Raw genomic sequence first — 24,533 nt, 5'->3', positions numbered from 1 at the left:
GTTTTGGGTGAAAAAAAAAACTTTCGAATCGTCTTGGAAAAATTATTTTTAGTTGCAGGGGTCAATTACAAGCATTTTTGGTCAACAGACATACCCCCGAAATCCTACTCAGTTTCGAGAAAAAAATTCATTACCGAAAATATAATGTCTGACCATACCATTGATATGTTTCACTGAAATTTCATGCGTATGTTTAACACGCCATAACTTCTGAACGGATTGGACGATTTTAATGTTTAAAAAAGCAAACTATGCGTATTTTGGTGGAGAATAAGTACAAATCGCAAAAATATTCGAAAAGTTGGTCCTTGACCTCGTAAAATGAGAAACCCCCCATAAAAATGGTCCAATTTTCAAACAACTATAACTCCTACAATTGTGAATATATTTCATTGAAACTTTTTTTTTGAAGTAGAGTTCATTGGTACCTACAAAAAAGTATTGGACAACTTTTCTGTAGGGCGTCAAACAAATTTATTAAAAATGAAAAACAAATTTTTAAGAAAAATCGACAGGGGGTAGGTGCCTGAATTTTTCGGCTAAAAAAAAAATTTTTAATTAATTCTGAAAAAATTATTTTTGGTTGCGGGGGTCAATTACAATCATTTTTGGTGAATAGACATACCCCCGAAGTCCTACCCACTTTCTAGAAAAAAATTCGAGATGGTGTGAAATTTTTCGATGGAAAAAAAAAATTTCAAATCGTTTTGGAAAAATTATTTTCGGTTGCGGGGGTCAATTACAATTATTTTTGGTGAATAGACATACCCCCGAAATCTTGCGCATTTTCGAGAAAAAAATTCAGTACAGTCGGAACTTTAAACGTTAATAACTGTTTAACGAAGCCTTCATCAACAAATTGGTATTCTTGATTTTCGTTTTATTTTGGCCTCTAGAATCCCCCATTAAAATTTTTCCCAGGGGTGGCCGAACACCCTGTATATAGACAATATATAAATATTAAACGCAACTACTTTAATTATTCTTTAGGTATTACATAATTTAACATAAAATAAATTGCAGTAATGTCGATCATGTGGCTCGAACAAACGACTCGACTGGACACGAACAAAAGTCACGGGAATCCCCGCATGGTCTTCAAACTTATTATAGGTGTCGCCACTGTGGTCGCGTGCTTATTGCCACGAGATTACGAACGGCTCAACAGAATATTTTTGTAAAAGAAAGTAACGCTTCAAAAATATCTAATAAAGATATATTTACTCTATATGTGTGTCTAATTTGACGCAGAACAGTCAATTAGGATCGAAGCTTATTAGGACATTGTACGAAGAATATAGTTATGAGGAAAACGGTATTAAACACTGTGAAACACGACGGTACTATCTGCGCAATTGTGTTTACTGTAATCAATGTTGCTATTGAAAATCAGTGATCAGTATAATCATATTACGTCCTTCGTTAAATGCAAATGAGCGTACCAACAAATATACTGGGTTAGCTTTGTGTTAAACCTCCAAACGACTGGTTAAGTCCAATGTCAATTTTTCGAATTTTATTATACTAATTTAGGTACATATTTTTAATGAAACTCTAACAAAATTCCTTCAACACTCAATAAATTTGGCACACGTATTAAATAAATGGGACTTTATCATTGCACGGGATTACAAGGTGATGAATCACTTTTTTTTTTGTCTTTGCAAGAATTTTCAATATTGATTTGGTTATGCACCTCCTTTTAAATTAAAAATTCTTTCAAACTTTACCAGCACAGCAGTAGCTTGAAAAATAATAAATGTAACACAATGAGATAATAAATTGATCGAGAAAGTGTGTACTTTAGTTTATATTTTCTAAACTGGATATACGACAATCTGGTGACTTATGGACGTCAGTATAGATGTTGTAAGCTCTTGGGGGTCGAGAAAATAAGCTTGCATTTAATATAGATAAATTCGATGCAATGAGATACGCAAGAAGGAATGCATCGTGTATCTTTCCTTATAAAATTAATGACAAAGCATTATCCATAGTACGTTCAAAGCGTGATCTGGGAGTTATTTTCATCTTCAAAGAGCATCGCAAGAATGTTCTGCAAAAAGCTCTTAAAACTGTAGGTTTTATTCAGGAATCTACTGTTGACTCGAAGAATCCCTAAGTACTCGAGTCTCTGTGTGACATGCATCTTCTGTTTGCACATTTCAATACACACAGCGTTAAAATAGTAAACAGTAGAAGAAAAATACATTACAAAAGATTAGTAGTTTTGAGCGATGCACCACGTGATATATGTGTCAAAGATTTTAAAGCTACTTCTACTGTTTTAAATAGAACTGTGTACTATCTTATATACTAATCGATGCACTTTGTTTTCTAAAAAAAGAGTATTAAGGTACTAGAGGTACAAAAGTAAAATGATCCTATACAATATTAGCATATTAAGGGAAAACTTCGTATCCCACCGGTAAGACCATATCCATCTTCAAAGCGTAATTTTACGCGTCACCGCCGTAGTAAGTGTTAAAGGCTTGAGCGTCCCAAAGCGGGTAGATATTGCGTGCAGCAAGCAATATACTTGAAGGCTGGTAATAATGTCTTTAAATCATATTCAGATTTACCGATTAGAATTTTCTAGAAAGGTTATTTGATTATTGCTAGGGACTCGTATCGCGTAAACAAATGGCTCCTAGCATCGTTATTATGAAAACGCATTTTATTGGCGGAAAGATACTCGAGTGCATTCTTTATAACTTCTTGCAAAGGAAAATATATTTAATGGTTTATATCCAATAAGAATATTCCCATTTTGAAACGTCAAATTAAAATTAAACGTTAAATTTTTACGTAATTACAGACGAAGGATTTTGAAAATTTTTATGTATGTTTCATCATATTTCCGTATAACAAAATGTAATATCTATGGAATTATTTTTATTATTCGTAAAGTTATTTCCTATAATATACTATATTGTATATTACAGGGGAAAAAATGAAAGATAATATACAAGCATGTGGTTATCATTTGAATCAGAATAAAGTAAAAAATGTGTTGGTAAAATGACGTCATGTAAGGATACAATTCGTAGAATGTTTAACTTCTTCTGGCCACAAAGAATGATTGCATACATTGACGTGATAAAAGTAGTTTTTTATAAAAGAAATTGTATTCTGATTTTTAACTCGAGAATTATAATTTTGTTATAGTAATATTAACAACGCATTTAATAACATTTTGGGAACACATTTTCAACGTATTGCAATTTATGAAAGTACCATTCTTGGAACATCGATTCTTTGATCCCTCCAAGTTGGAATACACAAACATTTCAAACTAATTTAAGTGAATGGCGAACTGACTGGGACGAGGTAAGGGAAACGTCCCAATTATCGACATATTTTACTCGAATTGGAACTTGATGTTGAGATCTAGTCTAGGATTACATCATAGCTCTTCAATTCTCAGTTAAATTGATGCGTCAATTAATAAATTTTTACGAGGTTTGATTTTTGTTCAGTTAAACTTAGCCAAATATATAATATATAGTGGTTCTTTTCATCCACGCTACTGCTATAAAAAGTGACGAATTTTGTTGGTCATAAAGGGAACAATGTTTAACACACTAGTATTCAATTTTAATTTTCAAAGTCCTTCGTGTTTCTTAAATTAAAATTAAAATCATTGATCACCGATTTCGATGAAATTTAGCACACTAGCACACCAAAAATTATCATCTTAGTTAAGTAAATAATTTTAATAAAAACAAAGTTGGCCTTCAAATCTTCGAAACACCTTCACTTATAAAAAATATAAATGCATTACATAGTACACCCCTTCAAGCCATGCAACTTCTTCACACAAAATGTTGTTGAGCAACTCATACTTTGGAAGTTGTAAAAGTGCACATGTTGCATGGACCACCCAGTATGTTTCTTATTGTTTCACCAACCAGAAGGGTTAACCAACCTGCTATATTTGTTAATTATTTGAGAAGTCTCTCACAAAAGAGTAAACTTATAATTACCAAAGTAACGGTGTTATTCGAGTCTCTTAAACGCCCTCGCCCTGTATTTTGACATGTATTGCCAGTACAAGAGGGAGAGACGGTCTTTGTTCGTGGTCTTTTCAACCGCCTCTACGTACATTGGCGCATGTGTTTGCGTAGAAGAGAACGATGGAGTACTCGCGTGGAAGAAGCGTGCCCGAGAAGACGAAGGGGGCTGATCCTGACGTAGGCTATAGCTCTCCGGGCTCAGACAGTCGGAGCTGGGGGAAGAAGACCGTCGAAAGAGGAAGCCACGGGAACGAGGCCCCCAAAAGAAGGAGGGGTTGAAAGAAGGAGAAGAAGAAGAAGAAGAAGAAGAGGTACCAGCAACGCAGGCGAACAGAGCCAGACTGGTCGGCGCTGGTCTCGTCGCCCCTGTAGTAAACAAAGCTGTAACTCTGCACTCGCGCCGAGGAATCAATGCCCGGTGGCAAGCTCTCCGTGGAACAAACTCCTGGAGGAAGCCCTCTCGGGGGCATCCATCTTAGTTTCGGCGCTGCGTGCATATTGATGCACTCAGGACCGAAGACGTTACAAAACGATTTGACGTTACTCGATTTTTTCTCGTTTCCTTGAACCCACCACTACTGTTTGCTCGATGAGATCAAACTGTGACAGGCTCGAGGGTATGTGTTTGGATGGTTGGCGTTGGGGTAGATCAGGGTCGAAACCATATCAAACTTTTTATCACTTTGTGTACAGGTGACGAGACTTTTTACTATGAGACTGGAAGAAATTACTTCTTGATTTGAGATGTGAATGAAATTGTTTTGGATGGAATTCTTGAATTTTAGTGAGATTACCGAAAATAGGTTCTAAGACAAACTTTTTTATCACTTCGACTACAGGTTACAGAACTTTTTACTATAAAACTGGAAAAAATTACTTCCAGATTTGAGATGTCAAAGGAAACAGTTTTGGATGGAATTCTTGAATTTTAGTGAGGTTACCAAAAATAAATACTAAGGCAAACTTTAGGTTATATAGTGTACTATTGCTTATAATTAATACTTTGGTCTTGTAAAATATGATATGGTTGTAGTCTGGCAGTTAATGTGTTATTCTAGAACATTTGAAATCTTTTAGTCGTCACAAATGGGATAAATTTTATGTTTAGACTAGCTGTTACAGTTTTGGCTGTGTATCAAAAATTGGTATAGTACGACAGAGTTTTTTAATTTGTTTTAGACAAATTATTTTACAGGAGCTTTTGTCGTAGAAGAAAGTATGCATTTTATAGTTGGTGTTCCCAATAATCCTCCAATTTCTGGCAAGAATTTGGTGATATTATATAGCTGATATTTTAAATTGGCCTGCTTCAGAGATTCTTTTTAAGTTTTGTTCATAAACAAATGTGTTTGCATTATTCAAGCAGTGCAAATGTATGAAGACTTATTTAAATAATAATATTCGAATGATGATATTAGACTAATAATATTCGAAGTCCGTAGTATAGAAATATTTGTAATTTATTCGAATAGTCGTGGCTCTGTTTTAGAACTAGGTTGAGGTTCTTCAATTTGGGATGGAAACTGTCTCATGAATAATTGTGACGTTGAAATGTTAATATTTACAGACCATATTTGTCAGTTAAATCATTTAACGACCGTGTCCGAGTTAGTTCGTCCTAGTCAGTAGCCAATCAAGCGAAACTATAGTTTCATAATTAAAATAATAAATAGCAAAAAAAAGAATGAATATTAATTTTAAAACAGACATTCTAAAACATATTTTCGCTATTATCTCTAAATATTTAAAGCATGAAAAAAGAAATGCCAACAAGGAATTAGTTAAAAGTAAGTTTTAATTCCTTTTCAATAGCCCAACAAGAAAATGCCAACTTTCGAAGGAAACGAATGGTTTCTAACTTTTAAATAAGCTTTTTGACTTGTGTCCATAAGTAATTCATTCGTGAAACAAACTAGTGATTGTTTCAAACGGCTCCATTATTATTGAAATCTAATAAATTTGTTATTTCATTCTTGTGAAACAAAATTCGTCGGGAGTCGAAGTATTACGAAACTGCATTTTTAGATTCGTGTTCTGATTTTCATTTCGATACAAAAACTTATATATTACAATAATTACAATTGCACATTGACTGTTGGTATCCATTCCTATGACTAATTTTTCAACATTATCTAACAACGTTCAAATCACACTAATTGCACTGAGTGAATTACTTTAACAAAACGAAAAAAGGTAACAGAATGTGAACTCATACTATGAACATCAACACAAATACTCTCGAATTTACAGACGGACTTGATAATTAAATTATATCCTTCATCTTGTATTTCAGAACATCAACACAGTTCATAAAGGTAAATCTATTTGGTAATGAACGATAGATCATATATCGATTTCTACATATTTCTTGGATCCAATTTCAAGTATGAAGTTTGTTCTAATCATTCAAGTTGTAATTTGGTTGATTGATTTAAATTCTATAATATTATACCAAACAGAGTTCTATTCTGCATTAGTTTATGCTACTTAGCGAAACTAGAACAAACTCTAATATCGAAATTATCAAGGATATCAAAGTGATAAGACAACATTGAATGGTTTCCAATGCTGCATCCTCATTTGGAATGACCCACATTCTTTAATAAAATAACTACCCAGTTTTCGCTCTCTACAGCAGTGATGCACAACCCTCTTCGCTACTCCGTCAAATAAAATCAAATGTTTTATGCGAGTCTCTGAAATAATGTATTTCTATTTAAGATAATATCAAGTTTATTTAGAAAGACATATTCAAAGGTTAATTAAAGTATACTTCCTTCAATTAAGTCGTTAAAATTGAAGAAGCATATGAAAGTTGACATTAAATTTTAAATACGTGTAATTTAATATTTGGCTTCGATGAAATTTCGAATAAATTTTATGGGAAAGAAACTAGAAAATATATTACCTTTTAAGTTTCTGATATTTTGAAAATTGACTTTGTTTATGCTTCAACAACAACAAGTTTGTAGAACGATAGTGTAAAGTGATTTGAAAAATTCAGTAGCTTAAGAGACACTTTATCGTAATTTTATAAAATTATATTGTTTCGTTTAAACATGTGTACACACTGTTCTGAATGTACAGTGATAGCATTCTTCTCAGCCAGAAATTATAATACTAAGACAAATAGTAATTTAGAATCTCAGTTTGTAGTAATAACTATCTTATAAAAATTCTGAATAATGAGAAACTGGGTCATCCACTGTATTATTGAATGTGAGAATATATGCATAAGATATACGGAAATGGAGCACCGAAAACCAATTAATTTTGCTTTGTCGCTTTATCCATTATTTTATAAACTCTGCTCGTTTTGGCAATCGAGAATTTTATATCGAGAATCGGATTAATTTATCGGTTTATGAAAAGATAATATGGTGTAATAAAAAAGATACTACAGGGTTGGTTTCGATTCATGCAAAGCGTAATAAAGAGTTATGAAGGGAGTTAGAGTGGGTTAAGGGCCAGACACGCGGACGTCTTAATACAGTTTTTACGTTTGAAATTGATAATTCATATCCCGTCCATTTGGAAGTACATGAATTGTCGGGAAGTCGACTATCCGAAACGAAAGCAATGACTCACTGCAGTGATTTTACTGCGAGAAATTAATGATTCGAGGAAACTCGGTGAATGCCTAGCATTCCACGAACAGTCTACTGGAAATCTCTTCTGAAACGTTTATCTTCCTTTCTGCATAAAACACTTTAGGTTGACATTACAGACGTAGGAAAAAAGAAGTATCCCTGAAAAGATAGATTCCGAGCTCACTCTTTTTGTTTATACGCGATAGTAACACGCGTCGCGTTAAAAATATCAAACGAGAAGCAACTCGTTATAGTTTCTCTATGAATTTTTTTTTTAAACTTCTTTATATTAATGATATTATTTCGGTAATGTCTTTTCGACTTAACTAAATAATTATTTTTATCGTGCTTTTCAAAGATTTGAAGGCAACAATTTCGGAATATGCACGAACATCAGTTACATTCGTTATATTTTAAATATTTAGTTACTGTTCGTATTGAACCAGTTTTCAATACTATTAGAGCAATCATGGGTGTATTCAATGCACAGAAAATTTGTGTACAATGACATTATACAATTTGCCAGATAGAAATTTATTTACTTTATAACCCCCATTTGTATAATTATAGCTTGTCGATTTAATATCATACAGTGTTCATTGTAACCATGATCATTTAAACCACCAACAAAAGTGAGCAATAGAAGAAGTACCGTTTTATAAAAATATCACGGTTTTTATTTCTCCAAAAATATTCAATGAATTTTGAATAATTAAAATCGTACGAACGAAAATTGACAGAGAATTTAATCGAATATAAATGGAAGTATGTTTACTATAAAATGTCATACATTCATATTGCACTCAATTCGAAAACAAAGCAGCATTGGATTTAACAAGTCGCAACGGTCCCTTCGGCATTTTGTGGCCGTTTGAGCGATGACGTCGAGGTGAAAACCACCGAGGGAGAACCTGTGGAACACTTGGCAGCGTATACTGAGGTCAATCGCTCGTGACGAAGGTTTTACAAGGGTGGGAAACGAGGGTTGAGGCGAGACTATTTCAGCGACCATGGTTAAGCCCTCAAAGGTGGTTAAGTCGAGCCCAAGGTTGCGTTTAGTGGTTTTTGTATGATACGTTACGGACACGGAACTTATTGTCCGTCTTTGGCCAACCGTTTCTACTTATTTCATATTCGAACATAAATACTTCTATTTACGCGTTAATTCTTCTTTTATTTTTCGATCTCTTTGCATTCCTATAGAATCATAATTGTATATTATTCATGCAGAAGCTGTTTCACTTATAGAAATTAGCAATTATAATTATATAGGAATTATAGGAATTATAATTATATAATTCCTAAAGGCCTGTGATATCCATACAAAGGATGTTTTACTTTACTTGCGAAACTTTTTGTTTCGTCTCAATTATTGATGAAACAGATAATTGTTAATATAAGTTGCAATTTAAGATGATAAACTAAATTGTCTGTTTCATCAATAATTGAGACACAACGTAAAAAGTTTTGTAAGTAAACTAAATTATCTTCTTTAGGAATTATAATTGTATAATATGCATACAAAAGATGTTTTACTTTACTTGCAAAGATGTTTGTGTTTCGTCTAAATTATTGATGAAACAGACAATTATTAATATAAATTTCAATTTAAGATGGTAAACGAAACCTAACGATGTGTTTTCTGTTCTCATATCGAATTACGAAATACAAATTAAGGATGAGTTTTTCAATTTAATAAAAGCGTTCAGCATTTGCTTTTCGTAAGAGAAGTTTCTGTTTGGTAACGTTCTTGCCCAAGTAGTTAGAAATTATAATATAATCTTGTGCAGGGCACAAATTACTCGGATATTAGTATAATAAGTTGCTTGAATCGATGAATGATTTATGAATTTACGATTACACATCGGTGATATTCAATTAATTTGAAACCAAATTGCTTAATAAGAAGTATCGAAAAGTCTCGAAATTTTAGGTAATTTGTATCAACTTTCGATTATAATAGTTTGATAAAGGATTTTTAATTATTATCAGTTAAATACCTATTAGGCATTGATACTATTCTACATGTATCAAGAATTAGAAACAAACTACAATATAATTTTCCTCTATAAATGCATCGTGTATTGAATAACCAGTAAAAGCAAAATAAACTAACCATTTAAATATGAACTAACCGTATAATAAAAACTGTAAATGTCATTAATGAAATTTTTATATATTTGCAACTGTTTATTTCATCTTGATTAAAGTTTCTTTTTTTTATACTTTTACCATAGTATCGATACCTATTTGATTTATATGGTAGTTGATATTAACTGCGTACAAGCAACCGTAATTGATACATATTGATATCTTTGTATAGATATCAAAACGGTGTGATATAATATGATGCTCTATTACCGGGAATCGATACAGTATTATCATTATAATCCCAGCGATAGAACATATTTATTGTTTTTAAATCATATTCATTTGTTAAATGGTTTTAGTTGAATAAACGACGGAACACGAAATGATAATTTGTATTTCTCATTTTGTCTTCAGAAGTAGATATAAATGTCTAATAATAAAACTAATTTTAAAATGTGATATATCCTTCAAAATTATTACTCATGTAGAAACAAATAATCAGACACGTATTGCACCTGTTATATTAAATAACTGAAATAATCAATTAATTGGATGGCATCTGCGAATTTAAATCATATTCTTCGATGAAATATGAAATGTTGTTTCGGTTTTATTTAACAATTTGGAAACACGAGAATCTTTTTCAATAATTATTCAGATGGAAGCAAGCAATCAGTGTTTAACAGTATGCATCGACTCCAGTAACTCATATAACTCAATAGATATACATGATACTGTAATTGTTTTCTAAAAACAAAGTCTTAAATAAACTAAATTTCGAATTAAACCTTGAAATAAAGCTCGAACTCGTCTTGACATGAGCTGCAATAAGAAGAAGCAAAAAATATACAATACCGTTTAAATAAATGAAGGTTACTTTTTGTGGAATACAACAATTTTTTGATCATTTTTATATTGCAATTTCTAGCAGACCAGAAACTGATTAATTTTTGTGTCATATATTTTCCTCTTGTAGGACAGTTTACGTAGGACACTGCTGAATATTCTCTCCAAATTTGAAGTCAATCGGTTTGCTAGATCTTGAAATATCATGTAAGCCAGTTTAAATGCATTGTTTTAAACAAGAAGCTATAACTCTCGCAATTTTTAATATTTTTTGATAAAAAAAATACTATACATACCTATAAGACAAATAAATACATCTGCAAAATGTCACTACAAAACAACCTACCTGTCGTTAAAAAAAAAATCACAAAAAAAGGCCAAAGAAATGACAGCCTAGACAGCAATACTCCCTTAAGTTTTTGATCTATTCAACCGAGAATCGATAATCTCAGATGTTTAAACCGTTTCTTTCGAATACTGAAATATCAGATCGATTACACAAATTATTACTCGCACGCAAGCATGTAATAAAATATCTTACGAGAACAACAACGGTCGTTATAAATTAATTCCATAAATTTCGTATAAACTTTCTGTTAAAAGCAAACAACGGGGACGCTCTTGCAATCAGAAGTGAAACTCGTTTCCACTAAAACGAAGCAGTTCCGTAGAAATGGCCCCCTATACTTTATCCGAGGAATTCTCATTTTCCGGTCGTGTCACGGCTTCCCAACGCGCACGTACTTTCTGTCGCGCGAGTGGCTAAGTCGCGATGGATGCCATTGATCAGAACGTTCACGGTATCCCGGTGAAAAGACAAACGGCGGTACGTACATCCACGTCTCGGGGGGTGAAAGTGTCGAGCAGATTTTTCGGCGAGCTCGCGCAATCGCTTCGACGCCAGGCGTCTCGGGGTGAAATTCGTGGGCGGTCGGGACGGATAACGTAAGCGTCGTTACCGGCGACAACCGCGGCCCGGGATAAATCGAGGTGAAAATTCCATCGCGGAATACGAAAAACGAAGGAGAAACGCGGAACTGTCACGAGTCGGTGCAGACGTTGCCGGGCGGTTATGGTCGCCGAGACTTATGACAATGGAGTCGCATCCACCCCTTGCGCCAGCGTTGCATCTTGCCGGTCGCAGGAAGGAGTGGCACGACCGTGGCTGTTTCTTCTAGAGAAGTCGTAAGAATCCGCGAAGCTTCTGGGAAACCGATACGCGGAATTGTGCAGCTTTCGCGATGGAATTTTGAAGGATGCGCGCGGTGCGTCCGCTTCGAATAATTTTACGCGCTCGTCAAAGGCGAGTAAAAAATTTCCTTGCATCTTAGGAAACAATTCTTCGCTCTAAAACTGGCAGATTGCAAAGTTTACAATATACAGGGTGTTCCACATTTTTCCGTATACACTTGTGGCGCTGCTTCGTTGCGGTGTGGAAACACGGGAGAATCGTAGGATGGCAGAAAAGGAAAGGAGGGGGCCTACCATCAGTAAAGCTTTCTAACAGACCCTGCCTTAGACGACTGGGATATTGGGAAGATGTTCGACGAGTGTCTACAGGGTGTTCGGCCACCCCTGGGAAACATTTTTATGGGGGATTCTAGAGGCTACGTTACAAAGTTATTAATAATTAAATTAAAAAATTTCAAATCGTTCTGGAAAAATTATTTTTGGTTGCAGGGATCAATTACAATCATTTTTGGTCATTACATATACCCCCAAAATCCTACGCATTTTTGAGAAAAAAAATTCCTTACCGAAAGTATGATGTCTGACCATCCATTGATATGTTTCACTGAAATTTCATGCGTATGTTTAAAACGCCATAACTTCTGAACGGATTGAAGGATTTTAATGTTTAAAAAAGCAAACTACGCGTATTTTGGTGGACAATATGTAGAAATTCTAAAAATATTCGAAAAGTTGGTCCTTGACCCCGCAAAATAAGAAAACCCCTATAAAAATGGTCCAATTTTCAAACAGCCATAACTCCTATAATAGTGAATATATTTCAATGAAACTTTTTTCTGAAGTAGATCTCATGTGTGCCTACAAAAAAGTATTAAACAACTTTTCTGTAGAATGGCAAACAAAATTAGTAAAAATCAAAAACGAATTTTTAAGAAAAATTGACAGGGGGTAGGTGCTCAAATTTTTCGGCGAAATTGAAAAGTTACAAATCGTTCTGGAAAAATTATGTTCGGTTGCGGGGGTCAATTATAATCATTTTTGGTGAATAGACATACTCCCGAAATCTTACCCACTTTCGTGAAAAAAATTCAGTACTGGCGGAACTTTAAACGTTTATAACTTCTTAACGAAGCCACCATCAACAAATTGGTATTCTTGATTTTCGTTTTATTTTGGCCTCTAGAATCTCTCATTAAAATGTTTCCCAGGGACCCCTCCTTGGTTGAGACACTTTTGGCGTACTATTAAATTTATTGTTGACTTCGGTTGGTTGCGATTTTGTCGAAATTCTTCACACGCGATATTATATTTTAATCTTAGTTTTATTTGCAGAACACACTGCTGCAATGAGATGAAAGAATGTGGAACAACCTGTACAACTCATATGATCCACAGATCCCAAAAATATGTGGGTTAAGCAGTTGCTGTTTACACTGATAAAGTATCTAGATATTCGTAGTACAATTTGAATAGTTAATAGCAAACGATACATTTTTATTTTGGGATTTGTACAAATTGAAGTATCGACTTTGTAAAAAATCGATGGTTATAGGGAGACTTTTTCGTTTAAATGAACTGTGCTGCTGAGAACTATACCCCTTTAACCCCTTTAATTAGAATTGGTAAAGATAGTAAACGTAGAATAGTCTTTCTTCCCTTAAATGGTGTACGAGGAACGAGAAAACGAATAGAAAAACAGAAGTTATTCGATAATTGCTTAGCAGGTTACGTATACAGTAATGATTCTTAAAATGAATATGTAATTCATAGCTTACAGCTCAGAGAAGCTCTATTCACTCTATTCTTCAAAGTATTTTGTTTAATAATTTAATAATATAATAGTACACGACGAATGTGTATCATCATTAAATAATTACAATAAAGTTGTTTCAATGTTATACAATTTATAAATTTTCACCAATAAGAAAGAATGAAAGATTGAAATATTGAGAGAAATATTGTTTTGATCTATTTAAGAAGGGATTATAAACGATGGTTGTGTTGTGATATTAGTTCATTTTAAGAATCATTACTGCATGTACATTCGTGACTCAACTAAATTTAAATTTAAATCAGTTGAAACTAAAAATCCAGCGGTGATATTATTATCAGCATTATAAGAGATTATAAGAGATTGTCTTTATAAAACAATAAGAAAGTGAACAGTAAAAATACTAAGGAATTAAGCAAAGTAAATGTTATAAGAATTAGTGAAATAAAAGCTCAAATGAAATCTACATACATAGTCGAGAATAGAAATGATAGATTCGTTCGTACTCCTTCAACGGGAAGAATCCAAATAATAAACATACTGCGGATCGACGAAGAATAGTACAAGACGAACGCATTGATACATCTACATCACAAAGGGGGATGAGGGGCTAGGTGAGGGGGAATATATGACGTACTGTCCAACAATATCATCTTTTACAGGGCATTTTGAATTATTACTATGCTGACATGCTATTCAAAATGCTCGGGAGAAGATGATATTGTTGGATACCGCGTTATACATAATCCCTCTTCTTTATGGTACAGATGCATGAATGTATTCGCCTTGTGTTATTCTTCGTCGATTTTTGGTCGATACGTAGTGTATCTATCTTTTGCACCTTGCTTTCTGAAAAAGTATATACGTACTCGTACTGTTTACTTTTTATCGTGAATTTATTTGAGGCCTATGGGCGTTGAGTTTTTCTTTTTCTACTTTCTGTCTTGTGATGTAATTTGTGTCTCATTACATAAATCAGAGTTTCTCAAATTTCTTCCTTAATGAAAGGAAATATCTAGCGGACCACTCAAAATAAGATTTTATTCTCATTTTTTAAAATATATCATAGTTAAACATTGTTACGAAAGATATATTTATTTACGTTTTAAAAATTTAATTTAAGTAGAGTAGAGTTATTCAATTTAAGTAGATCGCTATTTTGCAATTTAAACTTACAATATGTTTACATTTTATACTTTATTTATTAAAGTAATGTGAAAATGTAAACACAAATAAAATTGGCGGTCTTATACGGGACATCTTCAAATGTATTGATAATTATTTAATACTAAATTCTTCTGGTTGAATAATATTAAAAATATTCTTAATACTTGGGTCCTAGGTGAAACTATCTAATAATGAATAAGAAATCCAGTGAAACTGTTTCAAATTATTATTTTTCATAGAAGCAGAATGTAAAAAAATTATAAAAACAATTATGCATGCATAAAATTAATGAAATAAACAATACTGTTTCTCATAAATTAAGCGTCTACAGGCTGAAATGTAAAACAGATATACAAATAAATTATTCAACATGCTCTTTAAAATAGTGAAATTCGCCAAAAAATGGTTGCAGTCTTTGTCTTTGAAGGAAACCACATCACTAGAGTCCAAATAAATCGCGTTGTAAAATTGTAAATTTTTAAATATTCCTAGCCTATTGCAATATGAAAATTTCTTGATCAATTTTGAATAATATAATTTTTAAAGATTTCTTCTTGTTAATAAATAATATATATAGTTACATAGAAACTGAGTGTATTTAAATATTTTTTGTATCATAGGTAATGCTGATAGTTCATTAGGAATTAAAAATTACATTTTAATTGTTTTAGTTATAGCTTAAAAATTTATTGTAAAGTCTCAGAATTTTCATACTAATTTTTCGAAATCCTGTGATTGAATGAGTCCTGTAGTTTTCTTTTGTATTTTTAGCAGTTTCACCCTCGTACCCTCTGGGATTGTACTGTTTCATACCCTCGTTGTACTGTTTCATACACTCTACAAATCAAGGAGCAATATGGTATTTTCAGACGTGTTTGGGAAGAACACTCTTTTTAACCATGTCCTTAAAAACATTTTTGTTTATTTCCCCGAGGCTCTAGCTTCAATGACGTCATTTGAAGCTGAGAACACTGTTTTCTAGACACGAGACCTTAAAATGTTTCGGTTACCAAGAATATTGACGCTTTAATCATTTCTTTGGTCAGTTTCATCATTTTGAAGACTGTGTTAAATAATTTGGACATCACTGGCTTACGTTTCATCCTCCATGAGAAAAACTACACACATTCAACATACAATTCTCATACAATTAAAATTAGGACAAGAAGATGTTGCATAAGAATTTCTAATATTTTACAGTTTCACTTCCTGACATTGGTAGAAAAATTGTGATTTTTTAAGTTCATCGAGCGACTTTTCTTACATGTTTATACTGTCAATTAATAAGAAAAAGTAACATTTTTACGTGAATACTTCCAGCTTTCTAACAGCCTAAATTTAACAAAGAAACGCTAGTTGTACTTTATTTTGAAGAAACTGTAAGTAGAATTTTTTCTAGGCTGTTTAAATATTCATGAAACATTTAATACTTAAGTTATTATATCACTGCATTAAGTATTCAAGTGTTTCACAAATGCTAGAATATTGGCTGCGATTCAAGACAGCATGATCTGTTAAACAGATTCAAAACACGAAACTGCATTAAGTTATCGATGTACCTGTTTTGATTATCATTGTTGCGAAGATTTGGTGGATTACGTCTGTTCAAAATTTGAAGGGATGGAACTGCCTTTCAAAAGCGGTTTCAGGATTGAAAACAAATGTGGACTTTATTATACACTAATTTCTATTTAAACAGAAGCATGGATTTTATTGTATAGTACAATTTTTCAACACGAGACTTAGTTTTTTTTAGAAATTCCACGTTTATAATTCTAATGAAATTTATCGTTCGCGAAAATTGTTTTAATTACAAATAGACCTATTTGGTTGTCTGTATTTTTACAGTATTTCTTTTAACCCTTTAAGAAAGGAAAAATGTAAATTTTACTTTGCTTTTATATAATACACCATTGTTTAATTCCAATTTTTTCCACTGAAAAAAACCAATCGGCTTATCTTTTGTTTCTAGTCCTACAAAAAATTCAATGAGTCCATACGCAATTTTAACGATCCAATGAATACTGCAAGAAAAATGGTTTCTTCAATCCAAGTTCAGTCTTGTTGAATATTCGCTACAGAAAAAAATAATCTTGTCAGGAACTTTGAAGAGGAATAAGAGATTTTTTACTCCGTAAAGAAGAACTATCGATATTTAATTTTCAAAAAGGCAAAATAAAACTGTTATTTAATTAAGCATATTCTTTGACATAGGAAAAATTGACAGAAATACCAAAAATGAACAATAACAAAACGAAAAGTGTTCTTTGTATAATAAAAAAAACCACGCGTTATACTCGTGTGTCAAATGTAAAGATACCAATTATTTTTTTAAATCTATCCCGTAGCCTTATAAAACTACATTTAATAAGGACAAGTAGCTATACATATATCTCCCATCGGATGTTGCAGCATTTTTGCGTTCCAATTATGTGGGAAAAGAGAAGAATATAAGAAAAAACGACTATTAGCAAAACGTGGGGTTTGCCCAGCTTGCGTAAAAGACGAAAAAACATCTTCACTTCTAACGAGGTGTGCATGCAACAGACATTCTCAAATTAGAATTCTCTGTTTAGAATGCAACTCACACAGAATTAAAGTAATCGTATCTTACTGTAACATTTTTAGAATAAAGTCATTAATTCTGTTTCAATTTGAATAAAATTTTCATGATTAGTTTAGCTATTTTATCTGATTCGACTGAAAAGTACAGTTGACTTACAACATTGGCAAGCAACTATTATTCTATTCGTAACATTATCTTGCTACGTTGATCGATTCTCGTAATTTATGACATATTTTCGATCATAATAGTTTCATAAAGGATGTTTAATTATTATCAGTTAAATACCTATTAGGCATTGATACTATTCTACATGTATCAAGAACAAATTACAATATAATCTTCCTCTATAAATGCATCGTGTATAGAGTAACCAGTAAAAGCAAAATAAACTAACCATATAAATATGAACCATCCGTATAATATAAACTGTTAATGTCATTAATGAAATTTTATTTCATTATAGCACAATTTCATTATATACAGCAACTGTTTATTTCATCTTGATTAAAGTTTATTTTATATTTTGTATACTTTAACTACAGTATCGATGCTAAAAAGTACAGCTGGACTTATAACATTAGCAAGCAACAATTATTCTATTTGCTACGTTGATCGATTCTCTGCGATTCGAAGGTCCCTAAGACGAAAGCTTCTCAGGACTCAAAAGACACAGGATTCAAGGTTTAAAATCGTCGGTTTACTGCGTTCGTCGACCAGTTTCGCCCAAACTTTAGCATTCGCTTCACGCAGCCCAGCGAAGATTAATGCAAAAAGCGTCCGACAGGCGCGAGAGAGATTACACCGCGTTAAACGTAACATTAAACAGCTGTTCCTCGCGTTCGTTACCTCTTTCCTTTATTCTCCGTTTTATTTCGAGCCGTAAACATCCGCCGGTTAGCGAAGCCGAGACTTATCGCGAAGGTGTTGCATCTTCTCCCGAGCATCGGCACATTTTCTCGCCGTAAAAAGGTGTGACTACATTGAAGCGTGGGTACTGGAAGTTAACAACGTCGTGTACACTCGCGAAACGGCCTCTTCTTATTTCTCCAGGGATGTTTGTCGGACGGCGAAAGATTTTTCTTTCCCGCGCGCCTCGAACGGTTACTTCCCTTCCGGCGTGGTCTGTTCTCGCCAGTCTTTCCTCTCTTCGGCCACCGGTGTGTATCGATCTCCTCGTGAATCGGTGTTCGTGATCGGAATTCAATCAGTTTCTTACACTTCATTCGCGCGATAAATGAATCCTCATTGAGTCACGGTTAAATTTTTAGAACGTAATTCTCGAGCCGATTTCTTTGACGCGCCGCGACAGTTGCTCTACTGCTGTAAACGTGAATTTATACTACTGAAAATGAAGTTATATGATAACATATCACGTACAACGATAATTCATGATATTGCTAGTGAAAAAGACACGTGACAAATTGTCACGGTAATTTTTAAATATTTTCTATTGAAAATTTGTATAGAACAAAATAATTTTTAAATTTTACTTCCAATAAGTTATGTCGTCAAATATATTTGTCGTAAAAGTGAGTATAAACGAAACGTAGTATATTTTATAAAGGGTTAAAATCCATTTTTAATACGTCGCTAAATTAAAATTGCAAAGTATTTAGTAAGCTCAAAGATACTTTAGAAAGCTTACTTTTCATCCCCATTAAGTACTGACTTTACAGTCTGTCTGTTAGCGTTCGCTATTTTCCGTTATTGCGACGGGGAACATCGTTACACCACTCTCGTTGTTCCAATACGGTTCCATGAAAACCTAACAGTGTTTCGCTATACATCTTCTGTGTCGTAGCAACAGCCAATCAAATTTATCGTCGGGACAATAGGATACGTAATGGAGGTCCGCTTGTTTGCAGATCGGATCGTGTTTGTCCGTTCATCGAGTGTAGCAGAAAACTTTACCCGTAAAATAGAGTCCATGTACATAGACGTCGTCACGCTCCTGTTCCCTCGGATATGTCCGTAAGGAGTCTGCCCGCAATTCCCCGAGCGATTCATTCCACCAATGAATATCCATAACCTTGGCGGGTCCGTAGATCACTCGGCCGCTTGAAAGCATTGTAGATCATCCGCCTCGTCCGGGATCCCCATATTCGGTTCTCGGTCTCAGCGACGATTTGTCTGGTTCAGCGCGATTAGACTCTAAGCACGTCTCTCTTACTATTTCAACCTCTTATTTTCGCTAAAAGGTACGCTCGTTGGTATAACAAATAAACGACTAGCACTTAATCTTGACCCCTTAACGTACGATTTAATGTAATTTTTCAAACGTATACCATTTAATTTTGTTTCAATTTTTTCGTACAAAGAATAGCCACGAAAAAAGAATAGATTTACGAATACCTCGTTAAAAGTGTGTTGATTTTAGTATGTACGACTTAATGTCGAATGAGTAGCCTCATGATTGTAAAACTTGATATCAAGAACTTGTCGCGAGTCAGACTCGTCATTGTACGGTAAAGGGTTAAACAATTTTTATTTACGATCATTGCGTTCTGAGACTGCTCGACGATTAATACAATTATATAAAAATGAAATTAAGATTATAATTCCCTCGTTATTTTTTTTTATAATCCTTGCGTTCTGAAACAGCTTGACGATGAATACAATTATATAAAACTGAAATTAAGATTATAATTCTCTTGTTATTTTTATTTACGATCGTTGCATTCTGAAACAGCTTGACGATTAATACAATTGTATAAAAATGAAATTAAGATTATAATTCTCTCGTTATTTTGCACAGGATTATTAAAATTAAGGGAAATCGAGAGTAAATAAATATTCCTTCTTAGTGTCTCGATGTAAATTAAATTAAAATCATTTATTCGATTTTAATATTTAGGGCACGATTATTGGTATTTTACTAGAATAACGTTAGTGACTAAATACAACGATGGTAAACAATTTAAAAAAGAAAGCTGAAATCTTACTCGTGAGTGTTAATGTTATAAAACTTAAATTCTTCATTTTGAATCGCAACATACATTTTTCTACTGCAAATGTATTCTCTAATTTCGGTTCTATTCTAATAATTTGGTTTCTGTTCCGCGTTTCCTAAAATGTTAATTATCAAACTTGACAAGTGAAATAGTGTTATTTAAAGAAATCGTTTGTTAAAATGCATTGCGTGTTTATTTCCGTAGGAAAATCTATTGTTTCCATTTCAATTTCACACTGATATGACGGCGACACGTGTTGATAATATTGAAAATAGGATTGAAAATGTTTTTGATCTCTGTGAAATAATTTTACACCTGCAACCCATCGTATTCCAGCGGAGTGTGAATTGACCCTTGAACCAAAATGAGTTTGACAAAACTGCTCTAGGCTCTTTCTCTCTGTATCATTTTGAATCGTTTTAATGGACCATGATGGTTGAGCTCGAAATGTTTGAAAAGTAGTCGACCCTTTGTTTGCAAAATTGCAATCGAAAGGTTTGGAGGAGATTGAATCGTTTGTTCAATGTGACCACGCTGCAGAATTAAACTGTACGAATTTTGAGTAGCAATTAGTCGCATTGCTTTAAACGCTGCAACGAACAGTTTTATGGTAAAGTAGTAACACACAAGATGAGTCAGACATCAATACTATTCAAATTAAATAATTGATCCAACTGGTTTTCGTCACTGATAGTCAGTAAGACATTTAATAGAATAAGAACTTTATATTATATTTGTTTCAAAGTTATAGGTATTAACGTTTCGACATTTTTAAATAAGAGATATTTTTCTGAATTTTAAAGAAAGGTTTATAATCGACTCATTTTAAATTTGATATATTTACTTAATATTTTGTTAACACTTCTAAAATTACAAACTTGTTTCCTGATAGAGGTGATTGATAGTTACAACAAAAATATAATTTCTTTTAATTTTGTAGCTAACCAGTACAGTTTATTCGGTGTTTTAATTTTCATGATTTCATTATTCAGAGTATTATAATTATTGAATTTGTACGTCATCGAAATTGAATATTCGAAACACAATTGCAAGTTAAAACATAGTTATAAAATTGAATAGATGTTAACAAAATTTTTAGATCATAATTTTCGTTATCGTATTTATATAATCGTTTCTCCAATTTATTTCCTTCATCAGATTCTTTAAGAAAACTAATGAATCACATTCTCTATACAGGGTGTTCGGTCACCCCTGGGAAAAATTATAATGGGAGACTCTAGAGGCCACAATAAAACGAAAATCGAGAATACCAATTCGTTGTTAAGGCTTCGTTAAAAATTATTAATAAAATTTGTCTACTTACACGAATTTTTTTTTTCGAAAGTGCCTAGGATTTCGAGGGTATGTCTATTGGCAAAAAATGATTATAATTAACCCCCACAACCAAAAATTTTTCCAGAACGATTTGAAATTTTTTTTTTCGTCGAAAAATTTAAGCACCTTACCCCTTGTTGATTTCTGTTAAAAATTGGTTTTTTATTTTTAATAATTTTGTTTGACGCCCTACAGAAAAATTGTCTAATACTTTTTTGTAGGTACCCATGAACTCTCCTTCAGAAAAAAGTTTCATCTAAATATAATCACTATTGTAAGAGTTATGGCCGTTTGAATATTGGATCAGTTTTATGGGGTTTTCTCATTTTACGGGGTTAAAGAACATGTTATTGAACATTTTTGGAATTTCTATATATTCTTCATCAAAATACGCATTGTTTGCATTTTGAAAGATTAAAATCCTCCAATCCGTTCAGAAGTTACGATATTTTAAATATTTGCATGAAATTTTAGGGAAACATATCAATGTATGGTCAGACATCATACTTTCGGTGAGGAATTTTTTTCTTAAAAATGCGTAGGATGTCGGGGGTATATCTAATGACCAAAAGTTGTTGTAATTGACCCCTGCAACCAAAAATAATTTTTTCAGAATGATTTGAAATTTTTTAATTTAATTGTTTAACAAATTTTTAACGAAGGCTTAATCAAAAAATTGATATTCTTTACTTTCATCTTATTTTGGCTCCCAGAATCTCTCATTAGAATTTTTCCCAGGGATGGCCGAATGCCCTGTATAAAATTAACTTTAAAAATCAATTTATTAGTGGAGATGTGACAAGTGCTATAAATATTGAAACCCAACCGAAATAGATTACAATATATTTTATTAGAAAAGTCTGAAAGGCAGCGCCTTTCTGTCCCGACATAAATAACTTGCTCCTCGAATATTCATTGAGATCGAAACACGTATTAAAACGTGACTAGTTTCCAAATAAAATCAATGCCCAAATAAATCGAGGATAATGTACCTATAACGTCCATTCTCGACACAGTAAACAGCGATGTTTCGATAGATGTCTTTCGGTGGTATTACCGACCTTTCGATAGCAATTGCAATTTTATGGTAATCGACGCCATGCCGTAAATCGTGTTTATGATGTGACGAGGTTCTCGTTTCGTTTCAGGTGGCCTGGATGCTTTTCGACAAGAGCGCTATCCTGACGGTACAGCATCACGTTATTACCAGGAACCCCAGGATAACCGTATCACACGATAAGCACAGGACCTGGTACCTACATATCAAAGAGGTACAAGAGGACGACAAGGGAAGGTACATGTGCCAGATTAATACAGCAACTGCGAAAACACAGTATGGCTATCTACACGTCACTGGTAAGTCATTTTCTGTTTCTTCTCCTTTCTATTCTTTTTTTTTTTTTTTTGTTCACTTTCAACACGATCGTACGATTGTTTGGAAGATGAAAGGTCCGAGGGTAGAAGTGGCACAAGCATGACGTGACTGTGTTACGACTGATATATCGCTGACATCGCAAATCTCGCGAAGGAACGTTTTGCGATATCCGTCGATACGAATTACATTTATTCTATCGGGCACACTCGGAAAATTCTGGCAATTCTTTAAATAAAACAGGATAATAAGTATTCTGTTTATTAACCTGGAATGTAATTTCTATTAACGTTGAATCCTTTCCACTTTGATGGTTGAGGAACAGCTTTTTGTGCAGCTGAAGTAATCGTATGGTAAACGAGCGGGAAATAGATTCGATGTTTGTTTTACAATGAACAAAGAAAACTTAGGTGGTGTAGTTTTTACATCTCGATAATTTAGCGTTTCTGGCTAAATGCAGACAGGTTAATGGATATAATATTATTTTAAGGGGTTGTTTATGGTTAGTTCGCTTGTCGATTTGCGGAAGAATAATTTAATTTTTGTATTTAATATTCGTAGCAATTCCAGTCAGTCGTTTTTACGTTCGGATGTTTTGCAAAACAAAATTTTAAACTGCATTTCTTTCAATGATCAAAAAGTGATGTGTTATGAACGTATGAATTCCGAAAACATTTTATATCTTTTCTAAATCATACATTTCCTTTCTATTAAAAAGTCTTAAAAGGGGTTTAAAATTTTTAACTTACGTTATTATCGTTTGAGTATAATTTCCTTACTTATGACATTTATATCACAAACCACAGAATAATTATAAGATTTACTGCCTTTGAACTTGTATTTACACTTTAATCGCCAAAGCCAATTTTAAAGGTTTACCCGATAATAATGCGATTAAATAAAATTTTTAATTGATTCTACGTTAGTTAAAATATACGATACCTCGATAGTCTCATCGACCCATTCAAAATATTGAATAATTATTATCTCTTTTGAAAGATAGTTTTATAGAATTTTTTAATTTTGAAAATTCACTTTTTTTGTATAACATGATATTTGTACGTTTAAAAGCAATCCCGTATGTCGATATTTGTTTTCAGTAGTCCTAAAATTAAAGCAAATGGAAAATAGTTTCGTTTCTCAGTGAGCCAGGTAGTCTTGGAAAAATAATGAGCGTACTTCATTTCGTTTCATGTCTGTTTGCGTTATTATCAGAATGGTTTGTAAACATCAAACCTATCCCGTATCCCATTCAGTAACCAGCATTCCCACTTTCAAACCTTTGGAATGTAATTTGCATAAGCATTATAATAATCCTGCTTTCGTTTACATTTTCTTTCACGCTGTAATTAACCCACGTTCTTCCATGTCGTATGGTTTTTCAATTATACAGTTCGGCCACCCCTGGGAAAAATTTTAATGGAGGATTCTAGGGGCGAAAATAAGACGAAAATCAGGAATACCAATTTGTTGATGAAGGCTTCGTTAAAAAGTTATTAACGTTTAAAGTTCCGCTCGTACTGAATTTTTTTCTCGAAAATGCGCAAGATTTCGAGGGAATGTCTATTCATCAAAAATGATTGTAATTGACCCCCGCAACCGAAAATAATTTTTTCAGAACGATTTGAAATTTTTTT

The 24,533-nt window shown here is 33.0% G+C and overlaps 1 protein-coding gene across 1 annotated transcript in view; it reads left to right on the top strand.

The window, feature by feature from the left end:
* The window catches only part of LOC143341173 (lachesin), a 622,893-nt gene that overhangs the window by 299,284 nt on the left and 299,076 nt on the right, over positions 1-24,533 (top strand). Inside the window, exon 3 of the mRNA XM_076763894.1 lies at positions 22,673-22,880. Within this exon, the coding sequence (XP_076620009.1) occupies positions 22,673-22,880 (208 nt within the window). The remainder of the gene's footprint in view (positions 1-22,672; positions 22,881-24,533) is intronic.

Source organism: Colletes latitarsis, chromosome 4 (genome assembly GCF_051014445.1).
Source record: "Colletes latitarsis isolate SP2378_abdomen chromosome 4, iyColLati1, whole genome shotgun sequence".
Classification (NCBI taxonomy): Eukaryota; Metazoa; Arthropoda; class Insecta; order Hymenoptera; family Colletidae; genus Colletes; species Colletes latitarsis.
This window is presented reverse-complemented; position numbering and strand designations above follow the sequence as displayed.